Source organism: Necator americanus, chromosome I, assembly GCF_031761385.1.
Source record: "Necator americanus strain Aroian chromosome I, whole genome shotgun sequence".
Taxonomy (NCBI): Eukaryota; Metazoa; Nematoda; class Chromadorea; order Rhabditida; family Ancylostomatidae; genus Necator; species Necator americanus.
The window spans coordinates 4,881,940-4,902,357 of NC_087371.1; the positions used below are offsets into that span (position 1 = coordinate 4,881,940).

Genomic DNA, 20,418 nt, shown 5'->3' on the forward strand with positions numbered 1-20,418 from the left:
GTGGAAAATTTGGAAAAGCCGACTTTTACGTGGCATTGGCTTTCAATGTTTAATGAAACGAATGCATTCTAAAAGCCTGAAAGGGGATTTTAACAATGCATACACACGTTTACGTTTAAGTATAGTTTGAAGCTCCGGACGATGAAGTAATCTATCTTGGTTTCAAGCTTTCGGAGCATAACGTATCCTTATTCTCTTATATCTACTTTTGCTAACAGAGGTTCAACAAGTGCATTGTCGGTATCCAAGAAAAGCTCTCAGGAGGCAGACGAGAAAAACGAATGAAAGAAACCATCAGTAAACCCAAGGTTTGCTAAATGACCTCAAATCGCACAGATCATTCAGATCAGTACGAAGATAGTGGAATGTGTAAAAAAAGAGGACTCTCCAAATTTTTATTGAGAACTTTTGTTGTGTGAAGTTTTTCAAAAATTGGTACTCCACTAGGGTCAGAAACGTTAAAACTTTCCACATTTCGAAACCGGAGATTGGAATCCTTCTTCTCCAAGTTTGGCATGCAATAGAAATCGGGTAACCTATCATATTGTGCACCGCGATGTGCCTGACAAGCACTTCGATAAGGCGAAAGCTGAATATTGTAAACAGGCACCCACAGTTGAGTACTTCCAGGGGCAGATATAACTTCTTAGGATTTATTTAGGCTTACTTAGTAAACTAAATTGGTGGACGCGTTGGCATAAGCAAAGCGTTTAACGCAGGGTCGGATCTGCCACACACCTCAAAGTGACTCGGCCAGTTCCGAGCTGGTCGTGGATTATGGAGACCGGGGTGGTTCCGCTCATTTCTCCCTGAATCACTGCAAGCAGCCGGCTCCTGAATATTACCTGCAGGATGCCTTCTTTTGCAGCGCCCCACCCTTGCACGCGTAGCGTCCCTTACTGCCTAACGGGGTAGTCCGAATTGATTTTCGACGAATCGCAGGGCGGAGGCGGCGCAGTTGTTATTGGCTGATGGGCTTCTGCCTGCATCTTATCCGGAGCGTATTGCCCTTGAACATGGCTCTTCCTTAATATGCTACCGCGAAGCTCACACAGAATCCAACTAATCGTCATTGTCCCATGGCTCGGAAGACTCGTTATCTCGCACGAATTGCATATTGAAACCGAGTGACTCGAGCACCTCAGGTAGACAATGTCCCATAGTTAATGACCCCGGTCTCCATAATCTGCGATATACAGACACTCCACTTGAAATCCGTACCACCCCAGATTCGTGGTATGCTTCCTTTATGGAAGCCTCTTAGAAATCTCCTACCCCAGTTAGTTATGCACAGCTCGGAACTGGCCGAGTTACTTTGAGGAGCGTAGCAGATCGAACACTGCGTTAAACGCTTTGCTTATGCCAACGTGTTCACTAAATTAGTTTACTAAGTAAGCCTAACTGAATCCTAAGAAGTAATACCTCCCATATTACCATATTAAATTTATATTATATTTCTTATTTATATAGTAGTATATTTATAATACTCAGCGTCCATCTTGTTGAAGTACTTGTCAGGCGCATCACGGTGCACAATATGATAAGTTTCCTGATTTCTGTTGCATGCCAATCATGGAGAACAGAGATCCCGACCTCCGGCTTCAAAATGTAGGAAGTTTTAACGTTTCTGAGCCGAGCTGGATAACAGTTTTTGAGAAGATGACGCAAAATCGAAAATTCTCAATAAAAATTCGAAGAATCTTTCTTTTTGCACATTCCACTATTTTTCGTGCTGACCTGAATGATCTGCGCGATTTTAGGTTTATTTATTCAGGAATTTAGGTTTTAGCAAATCTTCGGGTCACTACGGGATTCCTTTCCTTCGTTCTCATTCTTTTTCATTTTCTGTTCCAGCGATAATAAGAAAATTTCGGGATTGTTTCGAACCAACTTAGCTGAAGATCTCTCGAAGATTTGCCCGATATTCCCGAATGCTTCCAGAATCTAGTTGTGAGTCTCATCTATGTTGTCACCATATACCACAGGAGCGATACCACCAATTTTTTCTGTCATTATTAAAATAGTTTTCACGTCTCTACTCTATTTACCCTTGAAAGTTTGTCGTTAAAATGATTATACTGTCTGTTTTTTTTTGTGAATGGTTTCTTTCAGCTCTTCTCCTCTGCTTTATGCTACATAGTGTTTCGTTAAATGTTTGAAAATGAAGATTCTTATTACTATACACCTGAGAAATTCACTGCTGCATGCAGTTCTTTTTGGAAACAGCAATATAATTCCAGTTCTGATTCCGCTTTCTTCCCATGCTCCACTGCCTTTGACGCTTCAAACTTCCAATCCTCCTAATCTCAAAGTAGAATTCCGTTGATCTCTGCTCATGCACTCGTTCTCACAACTCATCATTCACGAGAAAGGAGGTGAAGGAGATCCTCTTACGCTATTTTTGTTAGCAAAAGTAGATATAAGAGAATAAGGATACGTCATGCTCCGAAAGCTTGAAACCAAGATAGATTACTTCACCGTCCGGAGCTTCACACTATACTTACAAGTAAACGTGTGTATGCGTTGTTAAAATCCCCTCACGATCACGAGGAAAGTGAGGCAACGTTGCCGGTTCGAAATGATCGGACTAATACAAGAGGAAACGAGAAAGAGGTGAATCTCTAACTTAATTATTAGTCAAAATGCCTGAACGCGACATATTTGACCAAATTCAGGCAAAATCATGAAACTGGGAGGTTCGAAAACATCTCTTGGATTTTCTCCTCGTCTCTTCATTGGATTCTTAACAATAGAAAACATCGAGCATCACTGTCTGAGGCTGTAAACTTTTCACAATGTGCTCGTTGAAGACTCACTACATCGTCTCTTTCTAGATGAGTTATCTATGTAACAGGATTTTGTCGCTAGCTTAACATTCCACCAGAGTTCTGGTGTGAAGTAAAAAGAAGACTAAAGAAAATTATAGATAGTCCGAATATGAAAATTGGGAAGAAACCCTTTATTTGAAAGAATTATTCAAGAGTGTTCTATTGGATATCGGTTTACAAGGAATTGTTTTTTTTTTCTGGCTTCACGGAGCCTTTTTGCTCAAATCACATAATCCGAACTCATCGCAGACCCCATTTCGGCACGTCTCCCCATTTTTGCAACCGCCTAATCCAGCTTTGAAGACGACATCACCATCCTTGAGGGGACTGAAAGAGAACACAGTTGGTAACTTCCAACAAAGCTGCACTCATGATTTTTCATACTTATCGTTTGAATTTATTATTAATATTTTCTAAAGTCGAAAGTACAGTTTGTGTGAGAATTTGATTACCATCGTTCACAATATTTTACATAACAACGAAAAAAATCATAAATCATTTCGGGCCGAGTAACCGAGACCGACTAAAACTAGAGTGCCAAAAGCGTTTAGAATACATGAAAGTACTTTAAGCATTTTTTTATTTTTAAAAGAAAAAAAAATTTTTTGGAAGAGTTTCATCTGTTTATAATGAAGTGCGACAAGCGTATAGTACAGTATAAGCACTTCTCTTCAAACAGTTTCAACTAAACGAAAAGCAGTTGATTGAATCGCGATGATCTGAGAATTTCCAAGATAAAATTCTATTTCTAAATAAATATCCGCAATCTTACCTAATGCTTTCAAATTCGCGGGATTTGAGTTAATGCGAGTAATAACTCACTCTTTATTGATCAGGCAAACCGCTCTATATTTTCTCAAATCTCCATTTCTGCAAGTTATATCTGCACATCCAATTTTAGAGATGGCTGTTCTCATTAGCTGAAAAAAATTTCTTATCATCTCCCACACTAATGTGTGCAGCACAGATAAGCAGAGTTAAACGTACGTTCAAATACTCATACAAATTCCTGTCCTTGTCCTTGTACACAACTTGCTTCTTGGTAATAGCGTCATCACTAACCGCAAATTCACGGATCTTCTCACTCCATTCCCAAATAGCTGAGAACAGTTCAGGATCGTCGAAGTCTATATCAATGCTGAAAAATCTTCTATTCAGCCAATGAATTTTCACCTAAATTTACTTTTCTTTAAATATTACTAAAGATGATCAGTTTGCATCCCTTCATCTGTCCAGAACCATTCTTTTACCCCGTAAAAACTGGTCTTTAACTACGTCGGCGAACTTTTGAAAATAAATCTACCGCTGCTTTCTCTACTGTCTTTGATTCACGGTCATTCCATAAAACGTTAAGAAGCCAGAAGCTAGGATATTTTTGGCATGCAAAGATTCTGAAACTAGAACCAGTATCAAGATACCCACAGTGATAATATTCTAGCGGTATATTTCGGTAGGATTCAGCTCAAATGCATGCTTTTGTATATTATTGCTGTTTATGTTTACAGTTTATTATTATAATGTATAGTTAATTTTTGTTTCGAATCCTATCTACAACCTATGGGAGGCGTTCTGGAGTTATAGAGGAAAATGAAGGGCACTAAGTTAAAATCAGAACACACTGAAAATATAGAATGCTTATACAGCCGGTCTTGAAGGTGGGTATAAACGTACTGGTAGAATAAGGCTGCCGTTCCATTTGGACCGGTAGGAGTGTTCGTTGAACACGACTTATCCAACAGAGCAAAAGCCTTCTTTTCGAGGTTGCAGTTGTACTCCTAAATTCAACGTCATTTTGTCTCACATCTTCAACCTGATCTTTCTTTCCCCTGTATTTTCTCTTATACTAAGGCAACAGGGAAATTCTTCACCTCACCCAGGGCCTTTAACATAACCACTTAAAGAACATGTTCAACTCAACTTTTCAACAGCTGAAAGAATAAATAATTCGACACACTTATTTTTTCCTATTTTTAGCCTTAACAACAAGATTTTCAACTGGCAACTGCATCAGCTGAAAAAATAACCATTCCTATAATTTTTCTGTTGATTGTGAAATAAGTAGCATAATCACTCATTTATTGCATAGACGGGAAAAAACGACCTGAAAACTGTTATATTCACTTAAGCTGCTGCAGCGTCGGAGTAGAATGAGCGGCTGGCCTCAACCACCAGGTCACTCTGACACCACTATACCCCACTGTTTAAGCCTTTCTCATATCCTCCAGTTTCTCGCACATCAAATATTTCATCCGATACCAACTTACTAATTTATTCATGGTTTTTGCTAGCGGGAACTTCTTTCCATATCCTTTTCCATTCCACGGTCCATTTAGTTCAGTTCCTCTTAACAGTTTATAGCGGTGACCGTTGATGGATTGGACGACGTAGTCATGAATGTACTCCTCATCATATGTGCCGCCTTTACATAGCGGTTTCACCGGAGTATTACCTGAAATGAACGATGGAAATGAAAGGTGTAGATTAAGTGAGATTCCACTAGTACTAACCGACGTCTTGAGGCAGAGTAGTGTGGAGAACTAGTGCCTGAAATATCTGAGTTGTACCGATAAAATGAGCAGCTATAGAGAAACCGACAACTCTACCCCGACTGCTATGGAAAAGATGATGAGCATGACTGAATGTGAATGACGATGGCACTCCTCTTTTATAGAGATCGAATATGAGATTCGAGTGCGAAAATTGATTGCTCGCACATATGGTCTTTTATGAATTAATATTTGCCTTTAACAACTGCATCAACGATTTTGGTCTATATCTTGAATAGTTGGCATGCGCTGCATTATGTTTTTTCTTTCTGTGTGGCTGGAAAATTTGAAAAACGCTGACTTCTATGTGGCGTTGGCTTTCGATTGTTTGATCGAACGATGCGTTCGTAACTGGAAATTCGAGGATAGAAATTCACATAAAGTTCAAAATATTCAATGCGATGCGTTTTAATACGAATTGGCACATTAAATCATTTTTCAAAACTGGAATTGGTTTTTTTAAATCTAGCAATGTTTGTCGTTAACTTTTTTGAAACACCAGCACGCAAACGGTCTGTAACTGAGAATGCCCCCTATCAGATACAGTGAAGCAATGAACAAAGAGATTTCTAATTGTTAGATTCGGTGTTCGATCTAGGAAATTTATACAGAAGCTGAAACGTAAACATTGGTTCAGACTAAGCAAAATGCACAAAAAATGATGCTTGCTTGACAAAGTCCACACTCCTGTTGCGAAAAGCAAGCGTTCTATTGTAATTTACGCCTGTAACCACCGTAAGAATTTTTCACTTTTCACAGCGAAGGAATATATGGAACCGAAAATTCGCTAAAATTGATGTCCTCCCATTAACAACAACCGGCAGCATAGGTACGACGAAAGATGAAAGGAAAAGAACTTATACAAAAGAGATTTTACTGCGCTTAAGGAGAGTGGGAAAACCAGTAAAAGAGATGTTTTTATCCACATACTGTGGGATCTCAGACCCTGCAGAGCGACTAAAGTTGAAGAAGAGATAGCTCAAAATGGTTTGAACACTTCCACATCTGTGAGTGCATATTAAACCCGCTTAGGTGAAACAAGGAGTAACCTCGCTAGTTATTGTAACATTTTAATATTTCTCGTTCTTTTCTGACTTTTTTTGGTGTCAAAACGTCTTGGGTCCTCCATGCGGAAACTTCAACTTCAGGAGACAAACTAGAGATATTTGCTAATCACACCGAACAATTATGACTTCGATGGGTCCCTAGCGGGTGCCGTGGATTTTTGCACCCAACTAAAGGCATCACTCCACAAATCTGGGGTGGCACTGGTTTCGGCCGGGTAATGCCTAGTGGAGTCGTAGATTTGGGGAAGATGGTGATTCCGCTCATCTCTCCATGTACGAGTGTAAACGGACGACACCGGAGCGATTTTGGTAATTTGTCTATTTCTTACGACGGTTTCTGTGGCAATGTGCAACCATTGCCCCTCGCTCCGCCTGCGATTCGTCCGAATGGGTTTTCGACGAGTCGCAGGTGGGACGGGACGCAATCACTGCAATAGAAACGTCGCCCGTTTACCCTGATACAGGGAGAGATGATCACCCTCTTCCACACAATCAATGACCCCGCATAGGCATTACCCGGCTGAAATCTATAGCAGATTCGTAGGGTGATGCCTTTAATCTTCTTTAGTTCCAGGACTAAAGGCCCCTACGTAGTTAGTCAAACTCGGATAACATAATCTGGTCAAAACGACATGAAGGACGGAAGGTTTCGTAAGTGGCTGCGCTCAAAGCGGTGCGGAGGAGAGAGCGGTTGGGATCGTGTAAGGATCCTCGCTACTGTCACCCATCTCTGCAGTTTGCCATGGTCCCATCTCGATTCCAAACGCTGTCCCTACCACACCGCTTCGAGCGCAGCCGCTTACGCGACTGTCCGTGCTTCATGTCGGTTGGACACAACTTACATGTTGTTAGAAGTCACTGTAGTCATTGTACAGATTACACAGGTTTTAAAAGTACATTACAACAAAACTGACGAGTTCGCATGTCTACACGAAAGGGTATTGCTGGCATTGTCTTGTGTCTTAGGTCACGCTCCGAATCATTAGCAAATTTACCTTGATTCTCGAGCTGTACTTCTGCGGGAAACCATAGATTCCCCATATCATATCCAACGTCGACGTACAATTATCATTTACCTATCTGGAATGTTTTCAAATTGCATACATCCATCTCGAAAAAAGCATTCTTCAGAAACCTTTTGGAAAGTTAACAACGTCATCTTGAAACGAATGTTCGAGAGGGTTCCTTCGCTAACACGCTTACCCCGTCGCTCTCAAGCTGCCGGTTTCATCATCCTCTGCGATACAGTTGCTATCGCTTCGCTGAGGCGGTGTCATCCCAGTACGCCATCATTTCAGTGAATTTATGAAGGATATTCGGATTCAGGATGATGTACTCGGATAAAGCCATTTATTTCACTTATTGCTTGCTGGCATTTGAGATTAAATTCTAATAGGCTGTGCATAGGGCCCTGAGGCATGGGTACAGGTATGGGGTCCCGAGGAATTCTAATAGGCTGTGTATGGGGCCCAGAAACGCCTCCAGCGCAAGATGTCTTTGATTTGACACGTCCTTCAATGTAACTCGATCAGTTCCAGACTGCACATAATCAATAGTGGCCAAATTGCTTTGGGGCTTCTTCAGACCATCCTCCTTTCTTCCTTCCTGCTGAGTATGTGCACATTCCGAAGAATTACCAAAACTAGACATGTAATGGAAATTTACTGAACGTCGATCAATATGCGCGAGTGTTGATAGACAAGCAAGATAACTACCACCTAATCAATTTAAAACTACAAATCCAATTATCCATAAACCATTCGATTTGAAATAGAGTGTATTGGTAATGTTAGCCAACATAGGGGAAAAAAACAAAATGTACGCCGAGAATTAAATGAAAAGGGTGCACAGTAGTGGGCAGATACTGATTCAAAATAGACCAAATATGCCAGTTTTTCCTACATATGACGAGTGCGAAGAAGACTTTTAGGTACTTCTTTTTCAATATCACGAGACACATGTGCCATAGATCCCTACGTAATTCGTAACTCAAGAAGATTTCATTTGAGGAAAGATTCCCATGGTTCTTGGTTTCTGTAGAAGAGTTGACATCGAGTTTTTTTCAACCGCGTGATTACGATATCCCATTCATATCCCTGATACTAACACTGACATATATCCCTTTACTTACCTTTTTTTCTTTCCAGATGGGATACACGTCACGCCCGTACGGTCGAACACATTCAATGCAGATAGCACATGTTGCTTTTTATTCGAGATTGATTAGAGATGCCGGGGCCCGCACGTCCAGTAAAGACGAGCCATCTAAGTATCTAAGTAAATAAGTATCCTTCCATTATTTCATTCCTAAAGAAATAGCTAATAACATAGCATTAAATGTCTTCTAGACCTCCGTTAGGAATGATTAACAAAAATGAACGCTTATCCATTACTTATGACTTTACACAGTTCGTGGGAATTTTTGAGCTATAAGACTGTCCCAAATGCAGTTCCTTAACACAGTCCAGACACCGACATTTAAAGACATCATCCCACGAGTCTGGCGTGGTATGGATTTCTGTTGGAGTATACCTATATCGGGCCGTAGATTATGAATACAGAGGTGGTTCCGCTCATCTCTCCCTGCATCACTGTAAATAGACGCTCCGGAACGTTGTTTCTTACAACCTCCTCTCTTGCAGCGAGCCACCCTTCCCCACTGCCGTGCCTGCGATTCGTCGAGTGAAATTAATTGCCTGTCGGGGCGCCCGAATGGATTTTCAACGAATTGCAGAAAATTCATACCACGCCAGATTCGAGAGGTGATGCCATTAATCACACTTCACTCGTCGCAGGTAACAATCTAAGAAGACGAGAGTTCACTAGACAGTCCTATCGGTGAGACTGGTCAGTTTGTTTTTTCTGTTTGGAGTCTAAGGATGTGCACCTAGAACGAGGGGCGACTGGCATGGAGAGAGGAGATGTTCCGCTGAATATTAGCATCAAAAATCTCGAACGATCTTCGGACTTTTGATGATGATGCGGTTGTCAGGCGATAAATAAAGTCTCACCGCGCCTCGTTGGCAAAACAAAACATAAATCCAGTACATAATGCCGTAATTTCAGGAAGGCTTGTTGAGCAGCAAAATTAGCGTTTCTATAACAAAAAAAAAGATTGTCAAGGAGTTTAATATTCTCGAGCAAAATGATTTTGTACACGTATATGTATGCAAGAACCTTGTGTTACCCCACAGAAGATCTTTTTAACCCTCCTCTCTGGCACCATACATCCCATAGGTGGATTTCGAAGTCGAGTGTGTGGTTTTCTTTTTCATGTGATTTCTGAAGCGTTTGTTAAAAGTGTACCAGATGTGTAGATACATCTGTTTACGCTCCAATGAATCTAACGCGAAAGTTTGCTAACCTGTGTGCCCCCTAAAACCTATCCATGCTACAAATTTAAATGAAAACACAGAAAAAAACGAAGAGATTCTCCTGAATTCTACGATGAAAAAACCACTGAACTCTTTGAAATTTATCAAGTCTGAGCTAAAACAAGTATAAATATAATATGATAACTAGTACGGAAAGGTGGAGCATGTATTGGAGAAGGGCATTCAAATTCAATGTCAACGATACGGTAAAGGTAGAATCCTAATGAGTGGCAGTTCAAGAACTGCCACACTGATGACTGCTGAACGGACTAGTTCATCCTCTCATTAATGAAGTTTTTAACGTCACGAAGCTCCTGAAAAAAAGATGAATGATATCTATAACGAAACGGCAGTGAACGAAAGGTAGTGTTCGTCCCACCTCTGCATAACTGTGTGTGGTTATTGCTATATTTAGTTCCTGCTCTTGAATGACCTAGTGACATGGCATCTCCGGGGAGAACAATGCACCAATCCTAACGTTAGAGTTCTTCACAAAAAGAGTCCTTAAAATAATTTGGAAGAGGATTAGGTGAAGAATAGCCAGGAAATAGGTCGGGCCAACATTCGCTACACACAGTTCCTGGACTCACTAAAGAATTAATGGGATAAACGAAGCTTCGCCTTAGTTTCTTCACCTTGAAGGAAAAACTCTGACCAAAATGGTAACGAAGCTCTTGACCAGCCGAGCAGCTCCTCCACTAATCACTTATCAGCAACATGACGCATTTTACTCCTTTATTATGAAAACAATCGATCTGGAATGCCCGTTTCGACCCAAAGACCAGATGACCGATTCTTTCAAAAATTCTACCAAAATTGAGTCGTCGCAAAATTGAGTCGTGTATTAGTTAAGTGATGTTTTATTCCTTCTTTCACCTTTCTCTTATCTTTTTGCCCTCCCTATGCGCACAGGGGAAAATCACAGGTATTATATGTGTTCCCTTTTATTTTTGTGCAATACATTGTGATATTTATGTGTTACGATTCCCAGCTACCTTCCAACAAGTCAGAGGTCTAATAAAATTACCTTATTCAACTTTCCATTATGTACATATATGTATGTGTATATTTTCAGTGTTCTATCTTAGCACGAATAAGAGTTCGCCCTGCCTGTTCCACGTTTTCGGAAATTTGCTAGGAGATTTAAGGTTTCGAAATACGTGTGCATGTTTAAATCTTCTATCTTTCAATTGCAGTAATAAAGTAAATGTAAATGACTTTGCATTTGACACTTATCATGATTGGTTGCACTTGTTCAGAAGTGTTCAGATCAATAGAAGCACTAATGCAAGGAACAGTTCGGAATTCGGAAATACAGTTCGGAGGCTCGGAAAAATTGTTCGGAAATTTGCTTGCAATTAAGTGTCCTTAAATGGTGATCAACACACTACGCGGAAACTGCAAACAGAAAAATAGACTGCCCAGTCCCACCGGTGGGCGGAACTGGTGGAACACCACGTTCTTAGAAATTCCCACCCCAAGGCGAATGAAATTCACATACTGGCAGTATTGATGTCTGGAAGGGGTTGAGGAACTGCAACAAACTTATAGCTTTTTATGAGTGTTATGAATGACGTAAACCCATTAGTAGTAGATAAACACTCACCTTTGTTATAATCAGTGATAGATTTCTCGTGGAAATCCAGAAATGCATCTGATGCCTCGCCGTTGAAGGTGTTCCTTTAACAACATATAACCAAAATAGTGAGTAATAAAACCAGCTCGTTTCGCTGCTTTATTTGATCTTTCCTTTTCTAATGGAAGACAAAATATTGTAGAATATGAAGTAACACGTACTATATACATACGTACATACGTACGTACATATGGAAAACCTTGTATCCCTTCAAATTAATTATATTAGTAGTGATTAAGCAACGTCTGAAAATTAAGATCGTAGTCGTATACTTTGAACAGATAGGGAACTGTAGACCGAAATAGGACAAAAAGGCAAAAGATACTAATAAATGGACGCTGATGACAATGACAAACCTTTTAAGGAGGAGCAATGATGTCGTTGACTGTTTTTACATTTGACTCATTTTGAATTAATATTCACTAATCACCTTCTGTGTGCTTTTATCTTCATGTACTGTTCTTGACTTGCATTGTATTTTTCCTCTTGTGTGAACTAAACTTAACAACACAAAAACGTAAGTTTTACGTTTATTGGATGACAGACAGTTAACTTGTTTGCATATCAACATTCGTACGTATTGATCTGAATCCAGAGAATGTTGTGTCTGTTTTGAGTACTTCTTTGAAATGTGCACATGCTCACCACAGGAGATATTTAATGGCAGCATACCACGAACCTGAGGTGGTGCGGGTTTCAGGTAGAGTATACGAATGTGAGTGCCTATTTACAATATTCATGTTGTCAAAGCACTTGCCAGGCGTATCGCGATGCACAATATGATAGATTACCAGTTTTCTATTGCATGCCAAACAGGGAGAAAAAAGATCCCGACCTCCGGCTTCAAAATGTAGGAAGTTTTAACGTTTCTGAGCCGAGTTGGATAACAGTTTTTGAGAAGATGACGCAAAATCGAAAGTTCTCAATAAAAATTTGGAGAATCTTCCTTTTTGCACATTCCACTATTTTTCGTACTGACCTGAATGATCTGCGCGATTTTAGGTTTATTTATCCAGGAATTTAGGTTTTAGCAAATCTTCGGTTCACTGCGGAATTCCTTTCCTTCGTTCTCATTTCTGATTCAGCGATAATAAGAAAATTTCGGGATTGTTTCGAACCAACTCAGCTGAAGATCTCTCGAAGATTTGCTCGATATTCCCGAATGCTTCCAAAATCTACTTGTGAGTCTCATCTATGCTGTCACCATATACCACAGAAGCGATACCACCAATTTTCTCTGTCATTATTAAAATAGTTTTCACGTCTCCACTCTATTTACCCTTGAAAGTTTGTCGTTAAAATGATTATACTGTCTGTTTTTTTGTAAATGGTTTCTTTCAGCTCTTCTCCTCTGCTTTATGCTACATAGTGTTTCGTTAAATGTTTGAAAATGAAGATTCTTACTACTATACACCTGAGAAGTTCAGGTGTATGCTTAAAGTTCTTTTTGGAATCAGCAACATAATTTCAGTTCTGATTTCGCTTTCTTTCCATCTTCGAGTGTTTTGACGCTTAAAATTTCCAATTAATTTCGAAGTAGAATTCCATTGATCCCTGCTCGTGCACTCGTTCTCACAACTCATCATTCACCCATCTGAGGAAGGAGGTGAAGAAGACCCACTTACGCTATCTTTGTTAGCAACAGTAGGTATAAGAGAATAAGGATACGTTATGCTACAAAGGCTTGAAACCTAGAGAGATTACTTCACCGTCCCGAACTTCGCACTGTACTTAACCGTACTCAAATTTAGCACAATTGGCTTTCTCTCCCTGTTTCGTCCCTGAAAAAATGGATTACACAGCACAAAATTCATGCTTTACGGAACTTTCTCAACTCGCCCCAACGTCTTCAGGAAATGGAAATATATTGAAATTTTACGATATGTTGCCTTATCTTTCACTTGTACCACTTTAAACAGGTATTCAGTCATAGTGGTTTTTTTAGATTGCGAATGAAACACCAGCAGAGAAAATAATTCTCGGTGGATTTTCAGTGGGCGGGGCTCTTGCTCTCTATGCTGGTTTGACTTATCATCACAAACTCGGGGGTATTGTTGGACTGAGTTCGTTCCTCATTCAACGCGATAAACTACCTGGTGTACGTTTCTGTTATTAACCTACTGCAACTTTTTAGTTTTGTTAATATTTTTGGGTTTAGAACTGAGAAAGCATCGGCAATGTTTCTACTATCCACTAAGTGGACGTGCTCGCTTTTTGTTTTCTAAAGGATAGTATTTATCCTTGGTAGAATTTTTGAAAGAATCGGTCATCTGGTCTTTTGGTCGAAACGGGCATTCCAGATCGATTGTTTTCATAATAAAGAAGTAAAATGCGTCATGTAAGTGATTAGCCATTAGCGGAGGAGCTGCTCGGTTGGTGAAAAGCTTCATCACCATTTTGGTCAGAGTTTCTCCTTCAAGGTGATGAAATTAATGCCGAGCTTCATCTATTCCATTCTTTAGTGAGTCCAGGAACTGTGTGTAGCGAATATTGGCCCTTCCTGTTTCCTGGCTATTCTTCACTTAATCTTCTTCCAAGTTATTCTAAGGACTCTTTTTGTGAAGAACTCCAACGTTAGGATTGGTGCATTGTTCTCTCCGGTGATGCTATGATCATTCAAGAGTATGAGTTAAATGCTGCAGTAACAACACACACATACTATAAACTCCTAAGGCGAAGGTTTAGATGTTGAACTCTCCTCTTCTGAGTTGCCCTGGTGATGGCTTCAAGGTTTGGGAAGGTAGCGCAAAAATTTGTTGCTATTAAGAGTACGTAGCAGTGCCAGAACTGCTCTTCGTTAGCTGCGTCGATAGCGGATGGTGAAGGTCAGAGCTGAAACGTTAGATTGTGTATAACACAGTCACAGAGAGGACTAAGGATTTCCCAGTGTTCCCTTCCGTATGCCCCTTTAACGCGTGCTATTGAATGTCATTGCATTATTCTTAGAGTTCTGTTCACATGGAAGTGATCCTTGTTTCTAACCATTAGTTGCGTTCTTAACACTTCTTGATATAATCAATTTGATTTCAGAATCACAGAGCGAACCTCGTCACACCAATTTTCCTTGGACACGGTTCAAATGATTTTCTAGTACCGTTAACATTTGGTCAACTCACGGAAAGGATGATTAAGACGTTCAATCCAAACGTGCAGTTACGTGTCTATAATGGAATGGCGCACAGCAGTTGTGCAGAGGTGGGGCGACCACTATCTTTCATTCACTGGCATTTTGTCATCGACATCATCCATCTTTTTTTCAGGAGCTTCGTGACGTTAAAAACTTCATTAATGAGAGGGTAAACTAGTCCGTTCAGCAGTCATCAGTGTGGCAGTTCTTGAACTGCCGCTCATTAGGCTCCTACCTTTAACGTTTCGTTGTCGTTGAATTTGAATGCCCTTCTGCAATACATGCTCCATCATTCCGTACTAGTTATCATATTATATTTATACTTGTTTTAGCTCAAACTTGATAAACTTCGAAGATTTCAATGGTTTTTCATCGTAGAACTCAGGAGAATCCCTTCATTTTTTTCTGTATTTTCATTTAAATTTGTAGCGCCGATAGGTTTTATGGGGCACACATGTGTAAATTAATAAACGTGAAGGAAGTATTTGGTGCAGTGCTATGGAAAAGTACGAAGTGAGATTTTCGTCCACAGCGCACGTTGAGGGACGGTGTTTCGATCGGTTAGGAATTTTACGCGGTAGATTCACTGAAGCGTAAACAGGTGTATCTACACATTTGGTAACTCTCCACCTTTAACAAAAGCTTCAGAAATCACAAAAAAAAGAAAATCACACACCTGACTTCGTAATCCACTCATGGGATTTATGGTGCAAGAGGGTAGCGTTAAAAAATCTACTTTTGTGGAGTAACACAAAGTTCTTGCATACATATACGTGTACAAAATCATTTTGTTGGAGAATATTAATTTCCACGACAATCTCTTTTTTGCAAAAGCGCTAATTTCGCTGCTCAACAAGTCTTCTTGAAATTACGGCATTATATACTGGATTTATGTTTTGTTTTGGCAACGACACGCTGGTGAAACTTTATTTATCGCCTGACAACCACATCATTATCAAAAGTACGAAGATCGTCCGAGATTTTTGCTGCTTATATTCAGTCGAACAACTCCTCTCTCCATGCTAATCGCCCCTTGTTCTAGGTACACTACATTAAAACTCCAAACAGGAAAACAAACTGACCAGTTTCACCGATAGGACTGTCTAGTGAACCCTCGTCTTCTTAGATTGTTACCTGTGACGAATGAAGTGTGATTAAAGGCATCACCCCGCGAATCTGGCGTGGTATGAATTTTCTGCAATTCGTTGAAAATCCATTCCCTAGGAAACAACGTTCCGGAGCTCTCTATTCACAGTGATACAGGAAGAGATTAGTGGAACCACCCCTGTATTCATAATCGACGGCCCGATATAGGTATACTCCAACGAAAATCCATACCACGTTAGATTCTTGGGGTGATACCTTTAAATATTGGCGTCTGGACTGTGTTAAGGAACTGCACTTGGGACAGTCTTATAGCTCAAAAATTCCCACGAACTGCATAAAGTCATAGGGAAATCGATAAGCGCTCATTTTTGTTAATCATTCCTGGCGGAGGTCCAGAAGACATTTAATGCTTTCTTAGTAGCTATTTCTCTAGGAATGAAATAATGAAAGGATAAGGAAATTGAAATTAAATTAGCCCATTTTGCTGTATTATTAAGTTAGCTGGTCCCTTCGTGGGATCAATCTAGAATGCAAAAGCAACATGTACTATCTGCATTGAATGGCATGCATCCGATCTGGAAAGAAAAAACGTTTTAAATTGATTAGGTGGTAGTTATCTTGTTTGTCTATCAACACTCGCGCATATTGATCGAATTTCGGTAAATTTGCATTACTTGTCTAGTTCTGGTAATTCTTCGGAATGTGCACATGCTCAGCAGGAAGCAAGAAAGGAGGATGGTCTGAGGAAGCCTCATAGCAATTTTTCCTCTCCTGATTATGTCCACGGATCTCCCTCACTAGAGGGATCACAGCCGGTTAGTCGCGAGGCTACGTGGCGCGTCCCCAGGTGGCGGATAGGGGGCTAACCGCGGACCAAAAGCGACCTTGTGCTTGCCCAGAGACGCAGGTGGATTCAGGGGATGGACTCCCTGCTTCTGCTGTGCCAGGACTGACTCGTAAAATCATTGTATCCCGCACGTCGGTCCGGCCAAAAGCCTGCAATCAATTGACTGGGAGGTGCAAGGGAGGCGGTTTGGAGTCGCCTCCAACAAATAAGCTCCACATGTCCACTCTGGGAGAACGGAAGTTCTCCCAAAAACCCATGGGACTAGAGGCTTGCAACCTGCCCGTGGGTTTTAAATTTCATGCAAAAAACAGTAATAGAAAAGAGTCTCCTGACTCCGGTAGAAAGCCTGGTACGGTAGCGCCAGGTAGGACGGGGTTGCAGGAGTCATGTAGGCTACCGAAACGGAAAAGGACTAGGATGACGATCTGTACTTATAACGCACGCACGCTTGCATCGGAAGCGGCCATCGAAGATCTGATGGTGCAAGCCAAGAAGATCAAGTACGACGTCATCGGACTGACCGAGACGAGACGACGTCACTCTCTCAACGCTGTATTTGAAACTGGAGAAGAACTGTTCTTAGGAACATGCGACAGTAGAGGTGTTGGTGGAGTTGGCGTCCTCGTCAACACGAGTATGGCACAGAACATCGACTCTTTCGAACAACTCACGACCCGAATCGGACGTCTGCGGATGAGAAGATGTGGTCCCACACCGGCTTTGACTATCTTCGTCGCTTACGCTCCAACATCAAGCTACGAAGAAGAAGAAGTCGAAGCTTTCTATATGGACCTGGAGAAGTTCTACCGAGAAGATCATGCCTTTTACAAGGTCATAATTGGCGACTTCAACGCCAAAGTTGTCCCAAGAAGAACGCCGGAGGAACTTCACATCGGGACCCACGGCCTACAATGGAATGACCAGGGGGAGAGGCTTTCCGAGTTCATCATGACGACTAAGACCATCCATGGGAACTCGCAATTCCAGAAGCCCTCCTCTCTACGCTGGACGTGGGAGTCACCCGGTGGAGGGTACCGTAATGAGATAGACCACATCATCGTCAATAAAAGGTTCTGCCTGACGGATGTCGCTGTTGTACCAAAGTTCTATACGGGATCGGACCATCGCCTCCTCCGAGGAAGATTTTCTTTCACGCGGAGAGCAGAGAAAGCCGCCAAGTTCAGCAAGAGAAATCCCAGAACTACCATCGACTGGGATCTCTTCGCTACGTTAGCCGGCTTTTGGGAAGATTCCGCAATGGACAACATCGACGAGGAATACGACCGGCTTGTCAAACACCTTCATGACTGCGCGAAGAAGGCTGAGAGTATTAAAACAACCAAGAGACGCCTGTCTCTTGAAACTCTTGAGCTGATACTCCAGCGTGGAGCAGCACGAGCCGCAGGGAACCAAGAGCTCACGTCCGAGCTCGCAAGGCTTTGCAGAGAGGCGATAAAGAAAGACCTTAAAGAGAGAAGAGCAGAAGTGCTGGCTGAAGCAGCAGAGGCGGGAAAAAGCATCCGCTATGCCCGCCGAGACTTCGCCAGTCGCAAGACAAGGATGACAGCTCTCCGGAACCCGAAGGGAACAACCATTGCATCGAGAAGGGGAATGGAGAAAATCATCTACGACTTCTACTCTGATCTCTTCGACAGCCGTGCCCACTTGCCTCCTCACCATCTGAGGGAAGATGGACATGTCATTCCAGCGGTTCTCCCGTCCGAAATACGACATGCTATCATGTCGGGGAGAAATCGTACAGCAGCCGGTCCCGACAGAATAAAACCAGAACACCTGAAGAACCTTCCGCCAGTACTCATCAACACCCTGGCGAGGATCTTCACACGTTACCTGTCGGAATGCAAGGTCCCTAAACAGTGGAAGACCAGCAAGACCGTGTTGCTGTATAAAAAGGGAGATCCACATGACATCGGCAACTATCGCCCAATCTGCTTACTGTCCGTCATCTACAAGCTCTTCACAAGAGTGATCCTTAATAGGATTGAAAAGGTCTTGGATGAAGGACAACCATGCGAGCAAGCAGGGTTTCGAAAAGGATTCAGCACGATCGACCATATTCACACTGTTTCGAGACTCATCGAGGTATCACGAGAGTACAAGATGCCGCTCTGTCTCACTTTCATCGACTTGAAGAAGGCCTTTGACTCAGTTGAGACGGAAGCGGTCGTGGAAGCCTTGGACAACCAAGGCGTTCCCACTCAGTACATAAAGGTGCTTCGAGAGTTGTACAGTAACTTCACGACCGGAATCTCGCCATTCTACAAGAATATCATCATTGACGTGAAGAGGGGGGTTCGACAGGGTGATACAATCTCACCCAAAATATTCACAGCCACCCTCGAGAACGCAATGCGAAAGTTGGAATGGGACGACATGGGAGTGAAGATCGATGGTCGGCAGCTACACCATTTGCGCTTTGCTGATGACATCGTACTGATAACACCTAGCATCAGCCAAGCGGAACGAATGCTGACCGAATTCGCCGAAACATGTGGATGCATCGGTCTTGAGCTGAATCTTCAAAAGACGATGTTCATGCGGAACGGATGGATCTCGGATGCCCCATTCACGCTCAACGGAACGAACATATCCGAATGCACCAGCTACGTCTATCTGGGTCGGGAATTGAACATGATGAACGACCTGGCCCCCGAGCTGGGCAGGAGGAGAAGAGCGGCTTGGGGAGCGTACAAGAGCATCGAGGACGTAGTGAAGAAGACCAAGAACATCCGGCTCCGTGCTCACCTCTTCAACACCACCGTACTTCCTGCTTTGACCTATGCCTCAGAAACCTGGGCACTTCGCAAGCAGGAAGAAAACGCGGTGAGCGTCATTGAACGCGCAATTGAGAGAGTGATGCTAGGAGTATCCCGTTTCAAGCAAGTGAGAGACGGGATTCGAAGTTCTCTCCTACGTCAGCGATCGAAGATCAGAGACGCCGCCGCGTTTGCCAAGGAAAGTAAAATAAGGTGGGCCGGACACGTGATGCGCTTTAACGACAACCGTTGCACCAGAGCCGTGAGCGACTGGATTCCCCGCGATATTAAGCGCAATACAGGAAGACCGCCGACCCGATGGTCAGATTTCTTCACGAAGTCCTTCAAAGAAAATTACGATGCTCTTCGTGTCCCACGCGAAAGGAGGAACCACTGGGCTACTCTGGCACGCGACCGGGACAAATGGAAGAATTACTGGCGCCCGCTCGACCGGTTCGAAGACCAACGGGAGTCAAGGTGATCAAGGTGATCAAGGTGATTATGTCCAGTCTTTAACTGACTGAGTTACGTTGAGGGACGTGTCAAATCAAAGACATCTTGAGCTGGAGGTGTTTCTGGGCCCCACCTATTAGAATTGCTCGGGGCCCCATGCCTATATCCATGCCTCGAGGCCCCATACCTAGCCTGTCAGAATTCAATCTCAAATGCCAAGCAATACGTGAAAAAAGGCTTTATCCGAATGCATCACATATCGAGCCGCTGCTGGTGAGTACCAGGTACAAAAAAGCCTTGAAAAAAGAACCTCTGGAGTACAATTGGAAGGAAATTCTGCATGCAGTGCAAGAATCAGGTCAAAGAAGTGTCGCTACTGTTTTCGCGAATATAATGCTACGCTAGTGGCTTTATTGAACAATGCAATTCACAATTTTTCTCATGACATGTAAACGATCACTGAGAAGTTTGGTTCCCGTGTTTTTCGACGTCAATCTCAACCCCGAACAACACCACAGAAGCAGACTCTTATGAATTTTGAATCGCTTGGAAGTTTGGCGCATAGTTCGTAGTATGAGGATTAGTCGAGCAAGAAATTGACGCTATCCTTCATGAAATCATTGAAATGATGGCATGCTAAGATGATACGGTCTCAG

At 42.1% G+C, this 20,418-nt stretch overlaps 2 protein-coding genes across 5 annotated transcripts; one reads left to right on the forward strand and one right to left on the reverse strand.

Annotated features, from left to right (window-relative positions):
- Window positions 1-3,031: 3,031 nt before the first annotated feature.
- RB195_004510 (uncharacterized protein) lies at window positions 3,032-7,718 on the reverse strand (the record flags this gene model as incomplete). Of its 2 annotated transcripts, none has more annotated exons than XM_064182384.1 (7): window positions 3,032-3,155; window positions 3,651-3,748; window positions 3,816-3,966; window positions 4,500-4,603; window positions 5,093-5,277; window positions 5,336-5,463; window positions 7,645-7,718. In XM_064182384.1, the coding sequence occupies 7 exons, from the start codon at window positions 7,716-7,718 to the stop codon at window positions 3,032-3,034; spliced, it is 864 nt and encodes a 287-aa protein (XP_064033650.1). The 2 variants fall into 2 exon arrangements, with proteins under 2 accessions (XP_064033650.1, XP_064033651.1); XM_064182383.1 differs by lacking the exon at window positions 7,645-7,718 and having other exon boundaries at window positions 5,336-5,372; window positions 5,432-5,461.
- A 6,418-nt stretch (window positions 7,719-14,136) lies between these two features.
- Window positions 14,137-19,790, forward strand: RB195_004511 (uncharacterized protein; the record flags this gene model as incomplete). Of its 3 annotated transcripts, XM_064182387.1 has the most annotated exons (4): window positions 14,137-14,181; window positions 14,482-14,646; window positions 14,712-14,747; window positions 16,533-19,790. In XM_064182387.1, the coding sequence occupies 4 exons, from the start codon at window positions 14,137-14,139 to the stop codon at window positions 19,788-19,790; spliced, it is 3,504 nt and encodes a 1,167-aa protein (XP_064033652.1). The 3 variants fall into 3 exon arrangements, with proteins under 3 accessions (XP_064033652.1, XP_064033653.1, XP_064033654.1); XM_064182385.1 differs by lacking the exon at window positions 16,533-19,790 and having other exon boundaries at window positions 14,712-14,756; XM_064182386.1 differs by lacking the exons at window positions 14,137-14,181; window positions 14,482-14,646; window positions 14,712-14,747 and having other exon boundaries at window positions 16,950-19,790.
- Between the last annotated feature and the right edge of the window lie 628 nt (window positions 19,791-20,418).